This window comes from Notothenia rossii, assembly GCF_949606895.1.
Source record: "Notothenia rossii genome assembly, chromosome: 1".
Classification (NCBI taxonomy): Eukaryota; Metazoa; Chordata; class Actinopteri; order Perciformes; family Nototheniidae; genus Notothenia; species Notothenia rossii.
Genome location: NC_136912.1, coordinates 12,293,922 through 12,320,740, shown reverse-complemented (window position 1 = coordinate 12,320,740; position 26,819 = coordinate 12,293,922). Strand labels below are relative to the sequence as shown.

At 40.5% G+C, this 26,819-nt stretch overlaps 1 protein-coding gene across 2 annotated transcripts in view; it reads right to left on the bottom strand.

Annotated features, from left to right (window-relative positions):
* cntln (centlein, centrosomal protein) overlaps positions 1 to 26,819 on the bottom strand; it is a 103,596-nt gene that overhangs the window by 66,255 nt on the left and 10,522 nt on the right. The window contains exons 1-10 of one of the 2 annotated variants that reach the window (XM_079652056.1): positions 23,354 to 23,688; positions 23,037 to 23,124; positions 19,758 to 19,846; positions 17,594 to 17,678; positions 14,499 to 14,636; positions 13,316 to 13,486; positions 11,376 to 11,509; positions 10,464 to 10,626; positions 9,156 to 9,401; positions 437 to 577 (exon numbers count right to left, since the gene is read on the bottom strand). In XM_079652056.1, the coding sequence (XP_079508182.1) occupies positions 437 to 577; positions 9,156 to 9,401; positions 10,464 to 10,626; positions 11,376 to 11,509; positions 13,316 to 13,486; positions 14,499 to 14,636; positions 17,594 to 17,678; positions 19,758 to 19,846; positions 23,037 to 23,117 (1,248 nt within the window). In that variant the 5' untranslated portion in view covers positions 23,118 to 23,124; positions 23,354 to 23,688. Of the gene's footprint in view, positions 1 to 436; positions 578 to 9,155; positions 9,402 to 10,463; positions 10,627 to 11,375; positions 11,510 to 13,315; positions 13,487 to 14,498; positions 14,637 to 17,593; positions 17,679 to 19,757; positions 19,847 to 23,036; positions 23,125 to 23,353; positions 23,689 to 26,819 lie in introns of those variants that run through there. The other variant, XM_079652057.1, reaches the window with a different exon arrangement.

Genomic DNA, 26,819 nt, shown 5'->3' with positions numbered 1-26,819 from the left:
AAGCGGTAAATTAGCCAGTGCCTGAGCCCAAGGCATGCGTGAAACCAGTTGCACACGCCGGCCCGCTCACAGTAGGAGGGGCGTGTGTGTGTGTGTGTGTGTGTGTGTGTGTGTGTGTGTGTGTGTGTGTGTGTGTGTGTGTGTGTGTGTGTGTGTGTGTGTGTGTGTGTGTGTGTGTGTGTGTGTGTGTGTGTGTGTGTGTGTGTGTGTGTGTGTGTGTGTGTGTGTGTGTGTGTGTGTGTTGAGGAGTTCAGGACAAAGGTTCGCAGAAGCAGAGTCTGATAAATCACATGATTCTCAACAGACCATTTCCTTCATATCTCTTCTCTATGGCTTTGATCTAATCTGTGCAAAGTGGTAATGGTAGTGTGGGGCTGTAAGCTGCTCACCCACGTGCTATCTCTGACATAATTGGCAGTACCGGGTGCAAACCTACCTGCTGTCCTCTGACGGAGCTGGTGGGTCTCCGATGAAGGGTCTTATCCTCTGGCCTGGGATCTGAGCCTAGGGTGGGGTTCCGGTCAGAGTCAGGGCTAGACCTCTGAGCTGCAGCATCAGCCTGCTCCGTCACCACCGCCTGTAACAACAGAGACAGGGCATGTTTGTTTGGGTTTTTAAGTAAGAAAAACAGGCTGATTAGTGCAGAAAACAACGGAAAATGGATAAAAACTAGTTGCAAATCCAGAGTTGTAGTGAATCGGTTTGCTTCAAGATAACTTGTGGCATTGCTTACCGATCGATTTGAATTGGCACGTGTTTATATGAGTGTTTGTGTGTATGATATAAGAGTTATTTTAAGCTTAGATTGTTTTAAATATGTTCAACATGTGTCATATTCAAAATGGATATTGTTCTGATGAAGAAACAAAAAAGTTATAAAAAAAATGCAGTAGTTCCAGCTTAACCACAACCTTGAATAAACTAATAATCAAACTGATTCATAGCCAATATTCACTGTCAAATCTTTTTTTTTGGCTGTTGAAATCCAAACCAAACTGTGAAGACATTCAGTAACTTCTTTGAGCATATCATAATGGTAAATTACGACGGAGTGTTAGGGCCACACTTAGAAGAAAAAAAACTGAGAGATTTCGAGAATAAAGTCATAGTTTCATAAGTGACTTGAGAAGCGGACTTGGAGGAGATTGTCTCCTTTCTGCAGGAGGAAATGTCTGCTTCTGGCCGACTACATTACATTACATTTAAGTTAATACATTACATTGCATTCGACCAACAAGATACAAACTTGAAGAAAACAGAATCATAAGTACATCAGGTTTCATAGAGCCAAACATTTCAAGTGCTACTCAACTGGCTACAGATAAGCCAGTCCTTTATTAGTATATAAGTGCTTTGTTAGAAATTATTTCTTACTAATTCTTTATTAGTAGCCTAATTCTATCGCTCGAAGTGGAGTCGAACGAGATTGAGTTTTCAGTCTGCGCCGGAAGATGTGTAATCTTTCTGCTGTCCTGATGTCAATGTGGAGCTCATTCCGATTCCACTCCAAGGCTATGGTTCGACTCCTTCTGGATCCAAAGCCTTGATTACAAGTCTCATCGTTTCTTGTGAAACAACAAATGCCCTTTGAACAGCTCGTAGATGTAAGCCTTGTAGTCGGCCAGAACCAGCCATTTCCTCCTTCAGAAAGGAGACAATCTCCTCCAAGTCCGGTTGGTTCTTTCTTCTAAATAATAGACAGTTTCTTGCACAACCTTTTCAAAGTTCTAATACTTATGATAATCTGATGCTGATGTGCCAAAAGATTAAGTATTTCGTTATTTGAGAAACCTAAAGTACTGCTTCACAAGATGCTCCACATTCCTCATTTTATTGCAGGACGCTGCTGCTGTCTCCTTCTCAAGTCACTTATGAAACTACGACTTTATTCTCGTAACTATGACTTTATTCTCGAAATCTCGAAAGTGTGGCCCTAATACTCCGTCGTAGTAAATGAGGTAGTTTCTTATCTTTTAAGTTAATAAGAAAAAACATACAACTAAACCAGGAAAACATTCGGTTAAACAGTTGAAACCAAATTAAGGAAAATGCTTTTTTTGTTTTTAGTGGTTTAAAAGATTTCCAAATGACATTTTAATATACCAGCGTCAAGACCCAGATGTGTCATGTGGCAGTGGGACAACTATCTCCCAGCTCCAGCTTGGTGAGTGCTATCATGGCCAGTCCATTTATCAGTGTCTTTATGCCGGTGTCTAGCAGCATCTGCACACAGCAGGGATTACCTAAACTGAAGGGGACCAGGAGAAAGAGGGCCCACCGAGACAGGAGTAGGTGTGATGCACCAACAACCACACACATGTACATTCTTATAATGCAAATGTGCAGGTATTGATTTTGTTTTGCCCATGTCACTTAAATGTGACAATCTATAGTTACACTTTTGCTCCTGCTCGTATGAACAGTTCAAGCAGCCCTTTATCGTGATCTGTGAACAGTACCAAGACTTTAATGGACAGGATACATTCTACACACACACACACACACACACACACACACACACACACACACACAAACACACACACACCATCAAAGAACATGCTTTGTACACTTTCTATAAGCTTTGTTGATGCCTTTATCTTGAAGTTAACACTTCCACCTTCCTGTATAAATTCTCACCTTTCGTTTTTTGAGTTCTTGGTAAAAAGGTGCGAAACACAAAGAAACAGCCTCACCTGCTGCTTTCAACAACACGTCTACTGAACACATCAAATCAAAGCCTTTTGACAAATAGAGCCATTCGATACTGTGAACTACTTGAAGGCCAGGTAGCGAAGAAAAGCGCACAGGATGTCATCACCTTTTTTCCAACGAGTCCTGATTGCATTATCAGAAACCTGGCATCTGGGCGTGACCTTGTTAACTGCCAGGGTAATCAACTTTAACCAAAGGGGAGGAGAGGGGATGATAAATTATTAGTGAGGAAGATTTTGTTCATGTTTTATTAAATTGGCCTGTCAAAGGGGGTTGGTCAAATTATCTGGGGCCTCGTTTATTGGAGGCCGGCCATATTGGCGCATCTGTTACAATTATTTATAATTTCCAGGCAGTCAGGAGAACGGACTGGGTTTTTCGGCATCAGCCACATAAAGCAATTTAGAAATTAACTGATGCGGGAGTGTTGGAGTTGTTTGCCTCTCAATCCCTCTCATCTCCATCCTGGTTTGAATCCAGCAAAAAAACAAACAGGGAAACTGTAAGACAGTAAAGATGCAAAAGGGAAACATACTTCAGGCAGCTTACTGAAAGCAATGGAATACGATTTAAAGAGAGTGTGCAGGTGCACGGGAAAAAAGAGCAAGAGATTGTGAGGAGGCTGAGGGAGGGAGGGGGAAAAAAAGAGAAAAGCCGGTCTTGGTAATTACTGAACACGATTAGGTTCTTGGGGGAACTTGTCTGGCACTGGCGGCCCTCGCTGCTGAGGATGCGGCAGGCAGGACCATATGGAGGGAGGCTTGTGATTGTGCTCCCTGAAGCTCGTGACCCGTCTGCTGCCGAGCCCTTGAGCTGAATGTGAAATGAGACTTGCCAGGCCTAATGTTCTACACATGCACCATTTATGCCACAAAACAAATCTGATCACTGTTAATTATGGAGCAGCTATAATCAGGAGGGGCCCCGCAACACACAGACAGACAGAAACACACACACACACACACGACTCCATGAATATACAAATACACACATCTGTGGAGCGACACTGTTTGTGATTGGATAGGCTTCACAAGGTGCGTGCCCCCCCCACCAGGCCAGGTGCACTTGGTATTCAACATGGTGATTCTTCAAAGAATGTGTGTGTGTGTGCATATATGGATGTGTGTTAACAGGGACTTTACAGTGAGTAGGATGGAAGGTGCGTGTGTGTTTTTGCGTGTGAGTACACAGTCCTCCCACACAGTCTGTTTGACCCGAGTGTATGTGCCTGAGTGAGGGAGTGCATGTATCTGCAGCGGCACATGGCTGTGCTTCATTAATGAGGCGGGCTGCGCTACACAGAGGTTCTCATCTAATGAGAGCAGTTGAGCTGGTAAAACACGCCACTGGAGTCCATGCCATTAGTATGTCTCTGGCCCTGGACATGGCCCAGCTCCAAACACACCCTCATACACAAACTGATGTCGACAACCCTGATAACGCACTCAGCATACACAAGATGAGCGGATGACAGAAATAGCATTATAAGTCATGAAACATGTATCAGAGTATAATTCTTGAGCATCAGTTGAATTTATAACCTTTGCACAATGTTTTTATATGGAAAGGATGAGTGATGGGTCTGAAGAGAGAAGGCGTATGTTAATACAAGCAGCAGGTTGCACTACATTTTTAACATACTCCTAGGGAGGTCCTGACAGTTGAGCTAAAGGAGTGCCGTTCCAGATGGGAAAGAACTGAGGAGCAGACAGAGTCAAAACAAGACCCATGTGAAAGACAATTCTGACTTATACAAGCTCTCCATCACATTTTACTGAAACATCGCCAGAAAAGTAACCTCCATCTTTGCTCTGTACTGTGTTTTTCTGTGTACACACACACACACACACACACACACACACACACACACACACACACACACACACACACACACACACACACACACACACACACACACACACACACACACACACACACACACACACACACACACACACACACACACACACACACACACACACACGCACGCACACACACGCACGCACGCACACGCACGCACACGCACGCACGCACACACATTAAGAACCCTCTGGCTGCCTCCATTCTGTTTGTTAAGATGTCGGTTTTAATAATTAATTTCCACGTTCCTTTGTAGCATTAAGCTTTCACTTGATGGTTGCCATTAATGATGATGATGATCAAAGGAAACGCCTCACCTAAGCCAAACGTGACCCCGCAAAATGGTGGGTGTATTTACGTGCGGATGTGTGTATGCAACTAGCACTTTAATTATACATCCAAAAGCATTTAGATTGGCTAACATAAATAACAAGCCAGAAGCAGATGTTAAAAAAAAAACATCTCATCAAGCTATGGGAAATGCACCATGTGGGCTTCTTTCAATTTATAAAGAAGGAAAACACCTTGGGAAATGTATCCGTCTTTTAGGTTCAGCTTATAAACACATATAAGGGACTTGTGCGTGGAACATTTGATGGTAAAAACATTAGTGAAAAAACAAGGATGTGCAGAAGGTGCATGAATCCATCTTCCCGGAAGGCCGAAGTAAACAAAGGGGGGTGTCCGTGATAAGTAAGGGATAATGTGCTGAAACGCGGTCATTATGGGGAAAAGAACACCGACAGGCTGATCAGGAGCCCGACGCGACGCGGAGGGATCTAGATCGGCATGACCGCTGCGTAAAAAGGAGGATTTCTGCCCATTACTTCTCCGCTGTTTTCTTTCCGCTCTTGTCTTGTCAGTTAGAAAAGCAAACTGCATGCAGTTTGCTTTTCGGCAAAACTGTATTAAGTTAAATCGAACGGACTTGTTTGTGTATATGTGAGCGTCCTTAACAACGGTCAATAAGTCCTTGAAAGCGGTCTGTCTGTTCGCTATTAACAACGTGTCACGTGTTCTGAATTGACCAATCAGAATCGAGTATTCAACTAAGCCATGTAATAAAAGGTTATATCTACGTTAATGAGTGTATTTAATAGTTATAAAACCTGTCATAGCAGTAATAGCACAGGTGTTACTAATAATATTAATGATTGTTCTGTTCTTTTCAGCGGTCCTAGTGATAGTAGGACCCTGGAACGGATGCACTTTCATTGTGATATTACACCTGTGCTTTTTGTACTGTGATATGTCCACATGTTATCAGGGAAAAATACTTATTGTACGTGAAAAAAAGTTTAAAAGACGCAGGGGCTTCTTTCTCATATTCATATGAAACTTTTCTGGAGTGATGGAACATGCCTCATTTTCCCTTTCCAATGCTGATGAGAGGATAACCAGTGCTTTGAATGACTGCCCACACAATTAACACCTTACCACTCATTTACTGGGCTGGAGGTTCCAGAAAGCCCGAGGTCTGCTATGGATTCTAATGTTGGTCTTTAATCACCGCACAGACCTGACAATAGCCAAACAACTATAAATACGATCATGCAGTTAGGGAGATAGTTGCTAATGATTACATGTTCACTTTTGCTATTTCTCTGTCCACTAATGAGGACTCTCTTTCCTGAGTCTAGATTGTGATGGTGACCACCCAACCTGGCAACCCGAACCTCTCCAACCTGGCAGGTAGTTCAGACTGCATGGTGTTGTGTGTGGGGGTCACACAGGTGCATGATGATCAGCCAGGCCCTCCAGCTAGGAGATCAGGGCAGGGGGCCATCTGCAGTCTGACTTTATGGAGATATCCCACTGTTTTCAATAAACACACACTCGTACACGATACAGAACACTTCCGAAAAAAGCTGATAAGTTTCCTGAGCAAACATTTGTTGTCATTGTAAATTAAGAACACCAAGCACTCTTAGGTTCCAGCTTTTTCCAATATGACACATTTTTAAATAATACTTCAACATAAAAAAGAATCAAAGTTTACTCCGGCAAACTGTAATGGGCATTTTACATATTTTTCTTACTTTAGTTTTTTTACACTAAATTACAAATAATTAATTGACAATACAAATGATCATTAGTTAAGAGCTAGGTAGAAGAAATGTTATTGGTTGCTAGGGGGAGCTTATGGCACTTGATATCAGCTTTTCACAGCAAAAATGTTTTCAGAATAATGTGTTAACAATTACAATATTATTAAGGTAACTATAACAAAAAAATAACAAAAAATCATTATAATGCAATTAGTCTAATTCATCTAAGTTGGTTTATTTCGTTGTTTTGGCAAATTCATATTTAAATAGTAACCACAACTGCACAAAAATCAACAAAATCAATGCTGGATTATTTATACACTATTATAGTATGTGTACTAAAAACATGATATCAATATTTCCTTTTTTTACATATCATCAATATAATTCTTCCCCAACACCGGTAGTGGAGCTGAAACTTTTCTTTTAGATTTAGATTTTTAATTCAGTGCCGACTCGGCAGGTTAAGCAGAATCCAAGTCGTCATTGTTCATGTTTAAGTCTTTGTTAAGTCTTGTTATGCTTCCTGCAAAGAGTTAACTTGACTTAAGACAGAGGAGTGCAGACAGTCAGTCTTAGTGCACAGCATGGAAGTATAACACACAATGGGTGTTATTCCTCTCACTCACCCTCCTCCTTTATTCCACTACCCCCAAAATCCACTGCAGGAGGGGTGTTCAAAGCAGTCGCTCTGGTCCATATTCAAATGAGCGCTGCATCTCCCCCCTTTGCTCCCGTTGCGATCAGCACTTTGATCACCTCCAACGGTAACTTCCACCAAAACATTTAAAATTAAAATCAAATCTGCCTTAACAACCTGAGCATTAGAATTTAACAGGTGTTCGGGAGGAAGTTGTTACAGAATTTGCGATTATGTGCTCGGATACACACACCTTGAGTCGAACACGCGCCCACGCAGACACACATACGCACAACCTGTCAGGGAAATTACAGAGTGGGAAACAGAAAGCCCTCCTGACTGAGTGCTATACCTTGGGATACCTTGTGTTCACTTTGATGTCAGTAGGTAAGAAAGTTAAAGAAACAAATCAGCCAGACAGCAGCTACATGTGTTCAGTAAACAAAAGTTCATATCAATTCTTTGCATACGTTATTATTATAAACACGGTACATTTTGTAATTACGTCTCTGCCCTGTGAGGGGTTGTTTCACTTTGACCTGGGTGAGGAAGAGAAACGGGCTAGAGTGCATGTTTAGCTTGATAAAGTCAAACACACACATATACAGTGTATACATGCACACACCGTACCACATTACACGCAGCACTAACTGCATCTTCTCTAAATGTAGTATTAATTACTGGGGGAACACTGCAGTATGGTATTTAATTACCGGCTAAATTATCCATTTATATTTCACCGCTGGTTAAATGAACAGGGTTAAGTGAGACGGGGCGATTGTAACTCACTTAACATTTGAGCTGATATCTCTTAACTTCCAGTCTGGGGCCAGCCCTGTCAGAAAATATCAACCAATCAAATTAAACAATTAAAGTCTGTAAAGGCAGAGAAATTACTCAACTGCTGCACAAAAATATGATCTTCTGCTGCATCGGCTACGGAGGTGTTTTAAATGCAAGAAGATGTATTTTTGAAGGGAGAGTCGTACTGCGGAACAGATTGAGAAACTTAGTTTAACAAGTTCGGGGCCGTACAATGTTGATGGAATAAGATTATTATGTTATACAGAAGCTACTTGTTACTATTCCAGACACTGTGTGGTCCATGAAACACCTATCACCATATCATTAGGAGTTGTTAAAGCCCATTTAAAATGTGGCTGTAGCATTGACTTGAAACTAGAGCCTATATTGCCTTGGGGTGACAGTTCAAAGGTAGAGAGCTAAAGCCAAACCCCTGCTGACTGACAGATGTAGAACTGTAACTCCAACATCATCTTCAAAAACATAACTGGGCTCCAATTAAATCACCTCTCTCCGTCTCTTATCTGTCTTTGCTGTCTGACGCGAGTGTGTTAAAAGGACTTCCAGGTACTTGGGTGGGAGGATAGGAAGGAGATAGATGAATGAAGTCAGAGAGTGCATGTGTGCTCAGGACGGAGCGATGGAGAAGATCAGATAGCTGACATGAAAGACGCTGGTGCTTAGAGAGATGGATAGATCAAGGGTGAAGCAGAGCGATATTAACAGAATGATTCTCAGTTCAAGACCACCACCACCACCACCACCACCACCACCACAGGCCATGCTGGGGCTTGTCGGTCATTACTGTTCCTTCTTATCCACATTCACATCGCTGCTTCTGCACCTTAGGACAATTAGACACAAGCTCCAAACAGATGATTGAGAGGAGTATCATATATATCGTGTTTATTATCTAAAATGACTTAGATATATAACGCAGCGAAGCTCATGCATGCATATGTTGTTGTCTGTACCCACACACACACACACACACACACACATGCGTATATGTTCATATTTAAGTTGATGATGCACTTTCAAAAGACAGGGCATCTGTGGGAGAGATGGAGAAGAATAAAAAGCGTGCTTACCTTAAAGTTAGTTTGTCTGTTTGGCGAGTAAAGAAGTGTATGTTGAGCCTGTTGTTGTTGATGTTGTTGTTGATTGTGTTGCTGCAGTAGTGTGTGTTCTTGCTCCTGCCGCTGTGTCTGAGCCTGGAGCTGCAGGATGTGTTGGTCCCTCTCTTCCAGCAGGCCGCTCAGCTTCTGGTGACTCTGACGCAGGTCGGCCTCACTAGAGATGAGGGCCTGGTAGCACTGACTCAACTCCTTGTACAGCTGTCAACAAACACAAACAGGAACAAAAGGGTTAGGAAACAGGGCAGGAGGGAAGAGGCGAGGGACGGGGTCACGTCAACGAGAGATGGGATGTCAAACGGAGGAAGACGAGACAAAGTCACTCTCGGTGACATGAAACCTGTCGTACATTTTTGTTTAGAACTGCAAAATGATGGCAACATTATAATAACAGTTTATGTGGTTAACATTCAAATCAGTTATTTATCAGTCACACATCATTTATTGATTTTAGGGGATAAATAATTGTATTTCCCATTTAAATAAACAAAGCACTGTTTCTCACTTCCATGTTTTTCTACATTCCTGCCAATGTTCATTCAAGCACTGCCTATAATTTCATGATGTGCCTTTATCACTGATATCAATCACATGTTTGTGTCAAGACTTCAAAGACTTGCACAGATTTGTCACCTGAATTCAGTGCATTTGAATTATGCTTGTCAATTCTCTTATGTTTATTAATCTGCTACTCTAAAGTGAAGCCACAACATTCAGGACGTTTTTCTATCAGACACCCACGCATTTTAAAGTTCATCAGTAATGCATTGGATCAAGCCCATTGAATAGTGAGTTAGAGATCTCTCTGTGATCCATTGTGCAGCCTATTTCGTATAGAGATGTTTTCTTACTTCCATAGTAATTGAAAATAAATATGCTGAGATCATTGAAGTTGGGACAAAAAGGGAAATCAGAAGGATACAAGGAGAAGAAAAGAAGGTAGTATGACGTCAGATAAATGTTCCTGAAAATGGATGTTTTATGATTCATAATTGCCTCCGTATCCCCTTCCTGTGTAGTGCAGGGTTAGGCACAGTGGTACAGTCATCAGACAGAGCGGTGGAAGACTGAGAACCACTTGACAGTAATGTGATACGGTGAGAAAAGTCCTTTTTTTGGCACTAGTCAAATAATTGTAGGTTACAGCTAGCCTGGCAATAAATCACCGCAGCGGGTGCAGCCTGAACTCAGTGCAACAAAGTGGTTATAATAATGATGAGTCTGAGGTTTGGCATGCGTGTCCTTGTGTGTCCTTGTGTGTACCTTCTGATAGGAGGTGGTGTCAGCAGTGTGTGCCTCTTCCTGGTTCCTCAGGACTCTCTGAGTGTCCAGGTTCAGTCCTTCCAGTTGCTTTATCAGATTGCTCTGCTCCGCTGCGTGCTGTGTGCTCTGTCTGTACAGAGTCTGCACCTCTGCAAACTCACAACTGCACAAACACACAACATGTTATACACATTCATACTGTACCTGTGCTGTGACTGTGAAAGCAAAGACCTTGCTTATCAACACAAAAAAAAGCATTGACATTAGTTCTCGATGAATAGACTGAAATCTCCATGTCCACCTTTTTGATGTCATTCAAAAAAATTCAATTTTATAATTAAAACAAATGTTTGGATTTCACTCACTAAAAAAAAGTCCCCACACAGTTTAGGGTGAACTGGGTCAATGATTTTTCAGTTATCCAGTTTTTTGTAACTTATAGGAACATCACTATCTACCTAGCTGAAACCCTAAGAAGGGTTGGTTCTCCTGATGTGACTGACACGTCAGAGTGCCTCTGGTATTAAAACAGAAAAGTAGTTAAAAAAGGTCGAGATTACCACTAAGGCTCCTACGGTTCTCACCGTTTTTTTTATCATATCGACTAAAGCTTAGCCAAAGCCTGCCCTGTTTCCCTTCCCTCCTTCTTTTAAAGCACATCCACTATGCAGGGCTTATCAAGTGGCTTTAGATGAGCCAGAGCGGAAGAAATCTGTGTCACCCCCAAGCCTCACAACGTAGCGAGCAATATACTAAATGCTGCTCAAAGTAACCCAAGTGAAGAAATGCCTACACTGCACCGATGTATTCTTATTTGAGCTAATGTAATCACCCCAACAAAACGTAGGTCTGTTCTAACAACAGAACAGGCAGCGGAGTGCATTGGGCGATGCTTAAGTTGGAAGGGCTCACCGAAGTTGATTGAGTTGCCCCTCTTTTGCTGCCACCTCCCTCTCTTTGGAGGAAAGCTGAGCTGTTAGACTGCTGCTGTGGCTCTGTGAGCTGGACAACTCCTGCCAGGCATTGTGTAGCTGCTCCTCCAACTTCTGGAGTACAACAAAAGTAAAGACAGTTCATTTCTGTTTCAGGAACAGAGGTCAAAGCATTAAATGTGTTTGCAGTGGATTGAAGATTAGGCCATGTTAACACAGAATAGTGAGGTTGTTTACGCTATACTTAAATCAAAGAGGTTTCATTTGATATTGGGATAAAGCGTAAATGTTGGATTTAAAACATTTCAGACATGTTTCTCTAATCAAACTTTCATTTCTGTCACACTTTAGGCTTCTTACAGCAACTTAAAGCATATTTTTAGCCAAATCTGATCTCTCAAACATACAAATGTAACTACATTGAATGTGCATTGGGATGTGAGCACTGTCAAAACACTTGTAAGCACAAAGCATCAGTGTGGCGAAGCACGTTCAGTAAAGACGGAAGCGGAGGACTGCAGCTGCTGCGCCTCTTTCGCTGTGCGGCAGGTGTAGGCAAGGTGTTAGTGACAGCTTTTTCCTAATAAGAAGAAACCATTAGAGCACCTAACACACAAAGGTCCTCAAAACTTGACAGATTCAATGTAATTAAAAAAGCATTTCACAGGGCCCCAATCAACCATATGCACAATTAATTAGTCTTCAGCAATTACAAGAAAGGACACTTACTGTGTGTAAGTGCATAAAAAGCATGTTGTTTGGTGTCTATATATAGTAAGAGATTTGTAACAAAAGAAAACTAACGTAACTTATTGCAGGAAAGGTGTACATGTGTCATGGTCAAGCCGCTTCATATCAAGTTGTAAAATAAGGAAACCAATAAGGTGGATCAGTAAATATGGATCAGCTTTACAGTAGGGCTATCACATTGTGTTTTTTTTATTTTGTCCACACTGTAGCTGTATTTGATCTATGCATGCACTGGATTACATTATAAATTCCTGGACAAATCTTCGCGATGTAAAACAAATTGGTGAGATGTATCCGCCGCACACCCCATGATCTCCATCTCCATCCTTCAAATGAAGTATGATACAAAAAACGAGGAACCAGGTGGAGTGTCTTAGGCTGTGATGGATGTGCATAGACTAGTTGCTGGGCTCCATCCTGTCCAAGTGTAATTACTCTGCTGCCCTGACTTATTCAAGACTTCCTGTCTGACTCCGTTTGACTAGTAGCGATTAGTCAACAAGGAAAAGGGAAGAGGGGGGGGGGCTCTTATGTGTCTTATGGGAGTCCTGTAACGGGGGGGCAAGAAGTGGCACTTTGAAATGAAAACTGCTCAGGACTTTGTGATTTGTATTGGTTAATTGTTGAAAAGCAACCCCTGCTGTCGCTGTGTAATGACTGTATGTCCTCATGTCCACAGAGAAGGGCAGTATCGATTAATACCAATGACTGTAGAAATGGAAATTAACTGCTTGCGTTTTTAAGGGAATAAAGTCCTACAAGAACCACAGACACCAACACAATGACTTCCCAAAAGTTCCTTTCAGTTCTGGTCAGCTCAATTCATTTTTTAACCCAACCAACGAAGATAGGTCTCCCCATGTTGAATTATAATTTTTTATTCCTTTGAATATGGTCTTTGCATATTTAAATTGTGTGCTTTTCACCAGAGTTCTTTTTATATTCACATGCTGAGGAGGAAAGGGTATGAGGGATCAGAGAGTTCAAGGTGTGCAAAAGAAAGGGAAAGCGAGAGGACGGAGCCCTTCCTGTATAACTTTGTGTGTGTGTGTGTGTGTGTGTGTGTGTGTGTGTGTGTGTGTGTGTGTGTGTGTGTGTGTGTGTGTGTGTGTGTGTGTGTGTGTGTGTGTGTGTGTGTGTGTGTGTGTGGACTTGTCCCCGTGTCCGTACCTTGACTCTGTCCTGGGCAGCATCCCTCTGGATGTTGGCCTGCCTCTCCTTCTCCTCCAGGTCAGCTCGCAGGGCGGCCCAGCGGGAGGTTAATCCCTCTTTCTCCTCCTCTTGAGCCTTCACCACCTGCCGCTCGCCTTCTTCTTTCTTCCTATACTCCGTCTTCATTTCCTGAATAAGAGAGGTGTGTGTAGGGGTGTGTGTGTGTGTGTGTGTGTGTGTGTGTGTGTGTGTGTGTGTGTGTGTGTGTGTGTGTGTGTGTGTGTGTGTGTGTGTGTGTGTGTGTGTGTGTGTGTGTGTGTGTGTGTGTGTGTGTGTAAGGAGGAGAGTGGGGGGTCATGAGTGCCAAATAAACAATGGAAGACAGGAAAAGACAAAGTAGAGATTCAAAGTGAGAAAATGTGAAAAGAAAGATGGAGAAGTACAAAAAGAGAAGCAACCCATGGGGTCGGGGCTGAAATGAATATGTAAACAGTGGAGCGTCTTTGTTGCAGGAGCCCCCTGCATGGGCCGCTGATTGGCCAAGGTCACTGGTGCCGTATGACTGAGCCCACCGGCCAGATGTTGGCCGCTGTTGGCCGAGCCGTGCCTAGAGAGCTGGGCTCCTGCAGGTACAGGGGCCCGTGTGTCCGCTTTAATGACAGGCTCCTAATGAGAATGCTGCTTTCTGCAGGACCCATTAGACTCAACCTCGGTCTCCTTTGATGCTGTCCCCCACAACTTCTCGCCATGAGACCTCACCATGAACGTGTAAGGATCATTCCTTTATCAATTAATCATAGCCAGGTCCCAACTAAGCATAATTAGGGAGAAGCCACACCATCACACGCACACTTTTTCACTTTCCCCCACTGAAGCAGTCATTAAGTATTTATCTGTTAACAACCTGCTACCCTCTCTCTCTCCCTCTGTCTCTCTCGCACACACACATTTCCCAGTTGTTAAGTATTCTCTGTTGTCAGTAGTAAGAAAGGGTGAGATATGGCGAGGGCGAAAAGCGAGAGGAGAGACACAAAGACATAGAGATTGTGTTCCAGAGGGCTGAGCAATCCTCTGTCTCTTCTAAACGACTCTAAAGCCTGTGGCAGTAGCCCAGGGGGACTTGTCGTGTTCAGTGTCGCACAGAAAATAGACTTCTCGACTCTTAAGGCCCAGACTGCCACAGAACATTTGTTCCACCTGCCTTAAGTTCCTGAGTGTTATTGACCAGTTGTTCACGCAGGGCTGTCAGCTCCTTCTTCATTAGGGAACTCTCCTCGTCCACTGTTGCAGTCCTCCTCTGTGAGAAGTTGTTCATCTCCTGCTGCTGCCCTGTTACTCTCTGTGGCCGACGGAGACACAGAGAGAGAAGAAAACAAGAGGCCCCCCCCCCCGGGTTACATTATGGTCTTTGGAAACTCTGAGCAAACAGAGTAACTGGATTGTTTTCTGACCGGGATCTAAATGACATAAAACTTATTTTATATTTGTCAAACATTACATCCTAATGGCTTCTGTAAAAACCTGTGATCATTTTTTAATGTGTTGCAACAGAAATATACATATTTTCTATAATGAAGATATTCTGCCAATCTAGCTTAAAATCTTTGGATATTTTAAGCATAAGAAAATTATGAAATCATTCGAATGTTCTTACGTCCCATGGTAATGTCAGTTAATGTCTTGTTTTGTCTTATTAACAATCCCACACCTAAACATATCCAGTTTACCATATTGTTACAAAAGGGAAAGCCACACATTTTCAAATTTAAGAAGCAGGAATCAGCTAATTATCTTGGCATTTTTGTTGGAGAAAACAATAGGCTGATTAATTCAATGAATAATTAACATATGATATGCATAGCTTTAACTCGAAAGCTACCACACAATATTAAGATGTTGTTACTGTGTGTCAGAAAATATCATAAAGCTCCATGATGAACAATTGAATAATTTACAAGGTTGATAAAAACCAGAGGCCAGCAGAAAAATGTTCAATGATTTTAATGACCAGCCACTTTTGATGCTGGTATTTTGACTTCATGTTCTTTGGCAGCCTTTGTGGCGTTAGTATTAGGAATCTGGCCTGTTGACACTGTATCAGATGGGGTTTGGCATTGGCTGGTAATCCACAGCCTTGTGCGGCGGGTATACCCTCCTCTCAAGTAACACTGTGCTCTGGGATGCAATTAATTGCCATGTTGAGGGAAATCGCTCAGATATATCCAGATAGCGGATTTAGCGTTCCTCGCTACTCCTAGCTCGCCGTGCTAAGAACAGAGGGGCTTTAATAGAGATTTATACTGGAGAGCAGAAAATAAATTCAAACGTTGATAATGAGGTAGGCGAGAACAATTTGAACCCCAGTAGTGCTCAATTGATAGAAGAGGGGGAAAAAAGGGGGGGTCCGCCGAGTTAAGAGGTCTAGGACAGAAAGATTAGCATTTGAAAATTCCCAGTGCAGTTCAAAAATGAAAGCTAATTATGTTACAAAACTGGAAAGGAGAAGTGAGGGAAAGTATGGAAGAAGAAAAAACATCATGAAAGTTGGAAAGTGGAGATATTAGGAGAGTAAGATCCTGTGTGGACTCAGTGGACCATCACTTCTCCAAAAGAAACTGGAAAAACCAGTTAATCACTGTTTGGGTGTGAATGGCTGGAGACTGTGGAGGAGATGATGACTATCAGAGGGCCGAGTGACACAGCACGGGGCTCAGTGCTGTTCATGGGGCTTTCAAATAGCCTGTACGTTTCATTAGCAGCAGTTCAGAGAGGAGAACAAGTCACCTTTGAAACACATAGAAAATACAAGCATGCAAGAATGAAAAATGTATAATTATTGTAATATTTTATTCGTTTTTTTCTTTGAAATCCACTTGGGAAATCATCAGATCAGCTGCATAATAATAAACTCTTAGTGCAGGAAGTTTGTTCAGAAATGTTACACGCTGAAGGCAGGGGTAAAGTTGTCAGGAAAAGTCAAAGAACGTCTAGATACTTATGCAATTAGCAGTGTTAAGTTATTTTTCTGCCAGTTATTAGTAATAACAGATCAATATAAATGTCTGTTCACTAAAGTCTCGTTAAAATCAAGCTGACTTTGAGGGAAAGGGTCATTTCTAAAGTGGCCTTTGAAGTACAAAACAATTCATTTTATTTGGTTTGATATTGATATGCAATAGCAGGCCTAAATAAAGAGGCTACTTTTAACTTACCCTTTATATAATTGCACGAGCAAATGGCTCAAAACTCGATGGGTTATTAATAATTATGACTTAAATTAAAGCAGCTACAACCCTTTGTCTTTGTACTTTTTTAGTCTTTTAATATTTGAGAGAAATCTGTGAAAAAAATGGCACTATTTTTGCTGATTGTATTGTTTGACTCTGAAACTAAAAGGTCAAGATATTCCTATGAAATAAAGTTTGACGTAATCATATATCTTGTGTTCGTATGAGTTAATGCTATAGCTACTGTATCGACTGGATGGAGTTAAGATGGCTGAGGAGGGTAAAAACCACTGGCAAGCTGATGACTCCATTACAGCTTCAGTCTCATTAGGAACGAACAGGATTCTGGATGAGGGATGCTAATGAAGGAGACTGACAGATGGTTCAGTGGAGGGATGATGATTTGGAGTCAATTACATTAGTGATGTCATTATCGTCAGCCATCGTACCATCAAGACATATGACTCAGAGGGTAATGCTAAAGAAAGCAGGTAAGAGAGAGAACGAGTTTTAGGTGGTTCTTATTTGTTATATGTATTTTTCACTTCATTGGACATTTATGAAAGCACAGAAAAAGCTAAAGTAGACAGTGACAAATGTAAAAATCCTAACTAAATCAAATTGTTTCAGTGAAAGACATACACCGGCAAAGACATCAAATCAAATCTTGTTATTAGAAAGTCAGATCTTATGTCTAAAAGATACAAAAAAGATGTCTGGAGATTTAGTTAAGAGAATTTGGTTTGATGAAATGAATGGGAAATACCAATCTTTTTGAAAAACCAAGTGTTTAGAAAAGCATTTTATTTCCAGTAGCTTCAATGGAGCTGATCATTGGCCAAACACACATGTTTGGATTCAGTCAAAAGAAGATGTACCTTTGGTAATTGACTTTATGAACATAATCTGATTTGTACTTATTGAGACATCCAATTGCTTACAACTAGAAGCCTCGCTCAAGTAAATATCTCCCACAATGTTGAATTATGTCCATCATGAATGTATCTAATATCTAACAGACATTCGCTTAACACAGCACGTTGCAGTTGGTTAGACCAGAGTACTTTACCTGCTCCAGCTCCTGTATCTTGTAGTCTTTGGTCTGGAGGATCTCCAACACTTTCCTGTCCTTGATCTCAGCTTTGTACTTCTCACTAGAGGAAACCGAAAAGTAAAGAAAATAGCCGTGTGTCCAATGAGATCTACAAAGGAGTGACCCGAGGCTATTGGTTTATATGTATATCCTCAAAGATACAGGCCTTTCCTTTATATCCCAGTGGATGAACAGTAGAGAAATAAAGACAGTATGCCTTCAAAGTACTATATAACATGGTGTTCAGTTGTACTTTCCAACTTTAAGTCTACAAGCTGCACTGTAATTCTTGTAAAATGTAAATTTCCTATTTTTCATTTATAACTCGTTGTGCATCTGCTGTACTTGAAAAATAAAGAATACCCCTTTAAGTTGCATAGAATAGGAAAATCACTTGAGCTACTGTACTATTCTACTACTTCACCAAACTCAAAACTTTTCTCTCTTGCCACCTAACACCTCTTTTATCATAATGAACTTTAAGGGAGACGAAAACAAGGCATCAATGTGGGACCTGTTTGTTTCAACTGCTTTAGGCCACCAGGGGCCACCCATTCCCTCCACCCATCACCTGCTCCTTCTACACCTCCCATCTGCGGGGCCTTTTCTCTCGTCTCTGCGCCTCTTCTGATCAGCCTATCCCCTGGCAGACACTGAAATAAGTATCTGGTGTCCCGGGAAGAGCTGGAACGCAGGCTGGCCTAGCTACATCTCCTTGTATATTGGGCTGTGTTCGCCATGTCCTGAGCAACCAACCAATCACTCGACAAGATCCTCACAGGAAGGGGAGGGGAGGCTGAATGGCAGTTCCCAGCGGGCACCAGCGCTTGACTGGAGTCGACACAATTACCATGTCAATATCCTCCTGCGCATCAGGTGATACAATACACATACACTCTCTGGGTGCATGTTCCCCCACGAGTCTCAGCGGACCCACACACTTTGATGGGTTTCCTATGGGGCTGTAAAGGAACTGAAGAGGGTGTGGAGAACGAATGAGAGGCACAGGTATTCTCTCCTCGCTGCTGCACTGTGCTTTACCCCTATTAACGGTCGACTAACAACTGACAGACCTCAACATGTACATGATATGCACCCCTGATAGAGAAGATATCATTCTTAGGTATCCCCAAAAGGAAAGAGTCAAGTCAAAAACTAGGTCCAAGTTTTGAGTTGAACTGGGCAATGACTGCAATGAATGAGTCACTACATTAGAACAACTCTTAGTATAGGAGGTTGGAGAATGCTGTAAAATGGTCAGAAACAGATACATTAGTTTTTATAATTTGTCTTCGTGCCAGCCAATAGTTTAATTCTAATAAGAATGACCTTAAGGCAGACTATTTTCAGTTAACCAATGCCTTGTTAAAATCAAGAAGGATAGATTGGGACGTAACAACGTTTAGCATCTTTTGATTGGACCCTTCTTCAATTTAATTTCCTTTCTGATGTGGCATTCAAAAGGCAAAATAATTATTTTTCGCGCACCATATGCAATAGCAGACCTTTCTTATAGAGACAAGATAAATAGACCACACTTTTTACTTTTGCCGGTGACCCTAAATGTGGAGGACGATGAATGAATACGAGTGAAATTAGAGCAACCTTCGCATTCATTTGAACATATCGTAGTGGAATGAAAACAACCAATGTCCAAACTGCAGTGATACACCAGTATTCATTTAAAGCCAAATATTCGTTTTCCTAATGGGGAGGAATATATTTAATGTATCCAACTGTGCATCACCTGGGAGCAGGCCTGAGCCCTTCTGAAAGTTCCCATGCCACTGTGTTTGGTGTAGCTTAGCCACGCCGCAAAAAGAGGTCATATTCAATCTCACAATTTATCCGATAAAGACAAGTATTTGGCAGGAGTGTTTCAACGGTCCAGAATGGGTGCAGACAGTGTAGGAGGAGTGTTTTCATTAAAAGGGTTTCCATGGTTGAACTGCTAGACCGGGGATAAGAAGGCTTAAATCAGCATCTGCACCAGATTTCGTCGTAACCCCAGTAGAATGGCCGAGGTGCCTTAAACACCCCTTGAACGACTTTCACACATATTTCTCTTCACTGTGTGAGATAAAGGAATGTTCAGCTATTGAGCCTCTCAGGTAGCAATTTGAAAGATAAATCTACTCACCGCTCAACCACCAAACTGACAGCCTGGGTCAAGTCTGGATTTGCCACTTGCAGGCGTTTCCATAGGGACCACACAAACTCCTTGTCTGCCTGTGAAAATAAAGGAATCAGCGAGAAAAACAGCTGTTATTCTTAATTGAGATAAATTACTTTTGATACATTTGTCTCAACGTGCAAATTGGCCAAGAGGAAAGCCATCTCTGCTTTTACTCACTGGAAAACAAACAAATAGGATTCTCAGTGACATTAGCATACGACAGAAGGGGGTAGCCAATCAATAATTGAAATATCTTGTACAAAATAGTTTCTGATCTGGCCTGCCCTCTCTAATCATGATCTGCTCTTAACAAGAATTTTCCTGGCTGGGATGTGACCTTCGACTCAAGGGGAGGCAGCATTGACACTTGTCATGATGCACTATTTATGACTGGGGAGAGCTGGGATCCGAATCAAAACACAGCAGTGGAGCTCGCTTTTTCTGTATTAATCAATTGCGCTCCGGATATGTTTTCCTCTACAGCTCCAAAGTAACTAGCCCCAAAGAAACTCAAAACTGATGACAGAGAAAGTCATCTTCAAGTAGAGAAACCCAGCCAGCCCCTGACACATCTCCAATTCAAATTGTCTCGCTGCTTTTTCAAACATTTTTAAGCTACATTACATTTAATGAGGGACATCTAAAAAGTACATTTTCTGACATTAAAAGACAGAATTATACCAAATCGACTTAATATAAAATTATCTGATAAATTATGTTCACATCATCAGAAGATAAAAGTCATCCCTCCCACTGGAATCTACTGGTCTCCAATTAGTACATGAATCTTAACCCCCTTTTCAAAAGTGTCTAATCAATTATTTACTCAAATGGCAGAAGCAGACCTTGATAAGACCATGAGCTGAACACATAAGTGGAAGAACTGTAAAGTCTCTGTACGTATCTGTGTGGAAGTGTGTGAGTGTGTATACAGATGGGGAGCGGGGTGAAGGAGGATAGAGATCTCACCAAATCAGCACTGCAATGCTACGCAGCTAACAAATTCAATTAAATAAGCATGGTGGATGAATAGAAATAGGTGGTCTCCCTCTGCCTGGCCTTTTGCTGCCATTAGCTGCTCCACAGACAAGTGTTCAATCAGGACCCTCATCAAGATCCCTCCTTTGCCATATGTGTACTTAAAGATGCATTGAATGTGCGTTTGATGATGGCTGAATTATTCATTTTGAATCTAGACACTGAAACACCATGGGCTAAACATAGCAATGAAAGCATCTGGAATTCAGCCACATATTACAAAAATTAGCATGGTCTAGTAGGAACATTTGCTGGCCGACAGATGAGACTCTTTGTAGTTAATGGCTGTCCTGAAGAACATCTTGCCAGAGACTTAAGACATCAGTCGGATTCAAATGGCACTATTTAAATGGTACTCTGCACAGCTAAAGGTTCCTATTAGATCGACAGAATCACTGATGTTCTGCTCAAGACAAGACCACCATGATGGCTTCCACGTTCAATGTAGAGCAGCAACAACTGTCTAAAGTTAACAAGGAATTACTGATAAACCAGAAGTGTTATAATGTAGTGTTTTCTAACTTGAAGAAACATTTTGACACATGTTTTTACAATGAAAAGGTGTTCCTATTTGCTTGTCAAAAAGACGGAACTAGCACTATAAATACATATGTTATGAACAGCAGTTGAGCTTCTTTGTAGATTTGTTAGGTGAGCAAATTGCCCTCATTATACAATACATGTCCTTGAACAAACACTGGAAACACCTTAAAAATCATTTAGCAAGAACAATTACATGTATACGGTTTACAACAACATCTCATTTTAAAACCCAACAAAAGGTCTGAAAATATACATTTGCCTGTGACAGGTGTTAATAGAGTTTGTTGGTTAATGGAAGGATTGCCTGTATTTGCATTGCTATACAAGTTGGATACCTACCTTGTATCTAAAGATATGAGGGTCTCTCTATCAAAGTTAACTCTAAAAACTTCAAAAGTCAAACTTTATATCACAGGAAAAAAAAAAAAGGTAACAGGCAGACATGTGGTTACAGCCAAAAAGCAACATAACAAATGTTCCTGCCACATGTGTCAGGTGGTATTTATAGTCTAATAAAAACTCAAATGTAACACATCTGCTAAACCCCACATCTGTCTACCTACCTGTATAGCAAGGTACTGTGAATATGCAAAGTGAGGAAATGCTGGGCTAAGTTCTCTCATGTTATTAGGCACCACCTGGTGGTGAACATGCAAGGACACCCTCCCTCAATCACTGACTCACAAAGTGAAGATGAAAGCTTCTCTAGCATGCTCACAAGCCCTTTCTGTGTCTCTTTGTCTCTATTTACTAAGATAAAAAAGGCTATGGTGGATCGCTTTTTTTTTTTCAAACGTACCTTGTAAGCAGATATTTTCTGCTCACTCTCTTTGCTGACTGGTTACTAAAGTGTGGTCAGGTAAATTACATATATGTTTGCAGCTCAACAATAGTGACAACAAAATAATTAAAATATACATATTTGAATAATACCTAACTACCTGATAACAAAAGAGGCTTTTACATTTGAACTTTCAGCTGCTATTCTTAATCTTAACATTATAAGCATTAGTTCTTAAAATTAGGGGAGGCAAAACAGAAACAGCTGACTAATGTAATTTCAGGCAGCTTCTGTTATCTCACCAGAAACACTTTTATTTGTAAAGATGTTAGAAAATGACACATTATGTATGCATCTTGGGTGAAACATACGTCCTAATCTGTTCAAAATACATATAATGGTTATCAAGATAAGATATAGTTTGGAAGATACATTTTGGAAATGTTATAATTCAAATGAATAGAAAAAGAAAAATATTGTTCATATGGTCAGACGAAATTAACCACAAATGTTTTGTGGTCATGACTGCAGACCCACATTAACATATGATCAAGAACCTTTTTTTTTACACTTGTGAAAGCAATGTATATCACTCGTTCATTCATGCATCATTGGGATCATGAGAAGCGCAAATATGTGGAAATAACAGCTCATGTAATAGCAGAAGAAGTATTCACATTGAGTGAAATATTGTCAACATGACTGGACATTTGCTTATTAGAAATCATGTATTCAGTTGACTTTGTATTGCAATGTTATGATATTGTGTTATTAAATAAGAAAGCAAGCCTTTGATTCCTATAGTATAATACATCCTCCAGATAGTACATATCCAGCAGTGTGAGCACTTCCCTGTAAACAGAACACACGTTCATACATACCTGGCATTGACATAACTCATCTGATAAACTGTTCACTTGCTCCTCCAAAACGAGGATGCGAGAGCTGTCTTTGGTGGACATTTTGGAGCTAAGAGGGAAACAAAAATAACAAATGAGGTCAGCTTGGATTGGAAACTTATGACAGTGTATTATAGTTACCAGGATGGAAGCCCCTTCGTATTTCAACAGAGATAACAAATAGGATCCGTACTCTTTATCTGACGTTAGCTTAAGTTGGTTAACTTTACTTATAACATCAAGAGTTTATTTCAGTCGCAGAATGAGACTTAACAACGTTATGTAAGTTTGTCTCTTACCCGTTTCGATAGCTTCCTTACAGACGGATATCAACACTGTAGATAGAAGATGTACAGCTCTTAGCTATAACAACATAGTGCTGCTGTAGCTGTGTTTGCTAACGTTAGCCACTTCACAAACATTCATATTTTCAGTTCCTTGTCTGCCGTTGACAGTCTTCCGCGTTAAGTCGGAAGAACGTCACAGCATGCTTCAACGACAGGGTTTAAGTATCCATTAAAAGTACAAGTTGTTTCTTTTTCTCCAACAACTAAACAAACGTTATCAGTAAAACTAAAACACACCGTTGTCAATAACGACCAAAACGCTTTCCTGCTTTCAAACAAGCCCGCTGTTTTCCGTTTCCCTCAGCGTCATTGTGATCACGTCATTTTACGACGGCTACGGGTGACGTACGGCAGATTCACTGATTCCCAAACGCAGGTCCGTTAACGGTTTTTGGAACTATAACTATAAGAAGTCCCTATTAGTTTTTCAAGTGGTACCCAAGATAATAAAGATGTGTCTCTGCACTACAAAATCTCATTGTATATTTTGGTATAATGACAATAAAGGCTTCTTATTATATTATTCTTCTTATTGTGGAAAAGGATGACTATTTTGACACTATCACACACCCTAGTTTGTTTTCTTTTAATAATGACACTGAGATAAAGGCGAAATAATCTTATAAATTAGCCTATCTACACATGTTTCAACAAAAATCCTCAATCATAAACTTAACTTTATAGTGGATATACTTTTTGATTATTAACAATCACAAGTAAGCCTACAGTTGACTATATTATGGAGATATACTCTGTGTTTAAATAGCAGCATTAATATTGAATATATCATTGAATTTAACATGATATACAGTATATATAGGCTATATTATACTATACTAATGTGGATTATTGTTTTTGTGACAAACGATCGACCGTGATTTACTTGAATAGAGAAGTTGATATAACATTGCCCTGGTGGTGACTCTTTGAATCCGCCTATGCCTCCCACTGGGCTTTCATCAGCAGTAGATTTTAGCTGACCAAGACCGACTCTGAGCCACGATTAAGATCAAGACCACACCGCCATGGGTCATATCTATTGGCTCTAAATTATGAAAAAGAAAATGTGCAAAAAACGTATATGTAAAAGAATTATTAATAATCTAATGCTGTGGTGTGTGCAATGATCATCATTTGTTTTCTCTTCCTACTCAACCAATTACAGATTCAAGTTTCTGAGTCATATTAATCAACTTTATACAATATTAAACACAACATATTTAAATACTTATAATGTGAAAACGTATCTGAAAAAAATCCTTCTGACATGTCAAAAACCACATCATGGTTTAATTTAAATAATAAATAATGAATATGGTTTAGCTACTTTGGTTTCAGGGTCCTGATATTATGCATAGCACTCTTTGGATCCAATAAAATCTCTCTGAAAAAGGCCAATGGACATTAAGTCCCCCCCAAACATAATAATTAGGTCACATTCAAAATAATAAAATGTGTTAAAAGGGATTTTAATTGATTTTCTATCAACTGTTTAACATTTCAGATCCAAGTGAAATATTTAATAAAACATTTGATGACAAACAATAAATAAATACTTCACAGCTCTCTCTTTAGATACACACACACACACACACACACACACACACACACACACACACACACACACACACACACACACACACACACACACACACACACACTCACACACACACACACACACACACACAGACACACACACACACACACACACTATATAATGAGGGTTCCCCTGAGTCTGCAAGTGCTGCTTTACAAGCCTATAAATCTTTGCTGTTATCAAAGCTCAACAGCCACACAAATGACACGAAGAGAAATGACATTGAGATATGATATTGATCTTTATCTGGCAGTTTATGTTTAAAATGTTGTTTTTCTTTCAATAGACACACTTTTACCTTGTCCCTGTTGATATGTGCAATCTTTATATGTTTCTAATGATCTGTTGTTAGGCAAAAGGGTTATGCAAATATATTTGAAATCTCTAAATCCTTAGTGGGAGCTATGAGAACTGGATGGAAGCAAGGAAAATGAACAAAGACGCGTGTTTGACATCTGTTTTGCTGGTGAGACAAGACAACTCCATATTGTGTGGCTAATGTACTTAAGTGTCCAGCCAGATTTGGAGCACAGAGTGAGAGAGGAAAATGAAGAAATATGAGGACTGGCACTCCTCTTCAGTCAGACAAATGTTGGTTCATCTGCTCCCTGCCTCACACACACATGAACACACACACAGATAGTGAAAAGATGCAATTGACTTAGCATGATTAGGCTGTTCCTTGACCCACGAACACTGCCTCTCATTAAGATCCTCATTTGCGGAACAATTTTAGAAGCAGTAGACTGGTACATAATGTGCAACATCTGCCTGCCCCCTGTTTCTTGTTCAGACACACAAACTGACACATGGTATCTATGAATAAGCCCCACTTTCTCTCCCTCGTCATACTGTAATAAATCCATCATATGTTTGCAACAGGGTTTTGTTTAGAATTTTGTCTCTGCAGTTTCACCTTATTTCATCTCTTAATAACCTTGAAACCTTGAAACAGACTAATTAAGAGACATATCATATGGAAAATGGCGGTGTATATAAAGTCAAATTAACCCAATTCTCTGTAGGGAAGCTGGTATCTCAAAGAGATCAGTTTTTACCTATCCTCTCTTTCATCATCAAATGCGTAACATTTGGCCCTAGACACATCTAGTTGCTTACATGTTTTACACAGGCATGTTCCACCATGTTTTGACAGGGCCTACTGCTGCTCTTTCCTACGTGTGAAGCTGTATCTCCCCTTAAAGTGTTTGTTGTCTGTCGCAGTAATGACAGATTAATCCAGATCTTTAGAGCATTTAAGGGCACATAAAAGGCAAATCTGTGGCAATATCACCAAAGATGTATTTCCTTTTTCAATAAGGAGGAAAAAAATATTTTCACACACTCACCTCAACCTCAAAATTATTATCTGATTTGAGTTCATCATCTAAATGCTTTTATTAGATGTAAATATGTTGTTGTTTTTTTACTTCAAACAAAAAAAGGTTACAGTATATGGAGTGTGATTTGAGTTCTGTCTTTACATTTATTGTGCCTATTTATAAAACTGTGTCTGGTGGCAGGGTTACACTGGGCAAACGAGTCTGTAAATAATTGCCATCGAGATCAACATCTCTACCAAATCACACCATAAGCTTCTTTAAGTTCCTAAAATATCCATAACTAAATATAAATTATTAAAATTGGGTTCAGCCAAATACATTGCAGAATTACACGCATTTTGACATTCCACTCAACTTTCCTCATAGCTCACAATAAATATGAATGTATACAAATAAATAGTAAGTGTAAATGTCCTAATTGGGTGATTATTAGTTGCTGAATAAAAGGCATGTACAGTATAAGAATAATACATGTTAT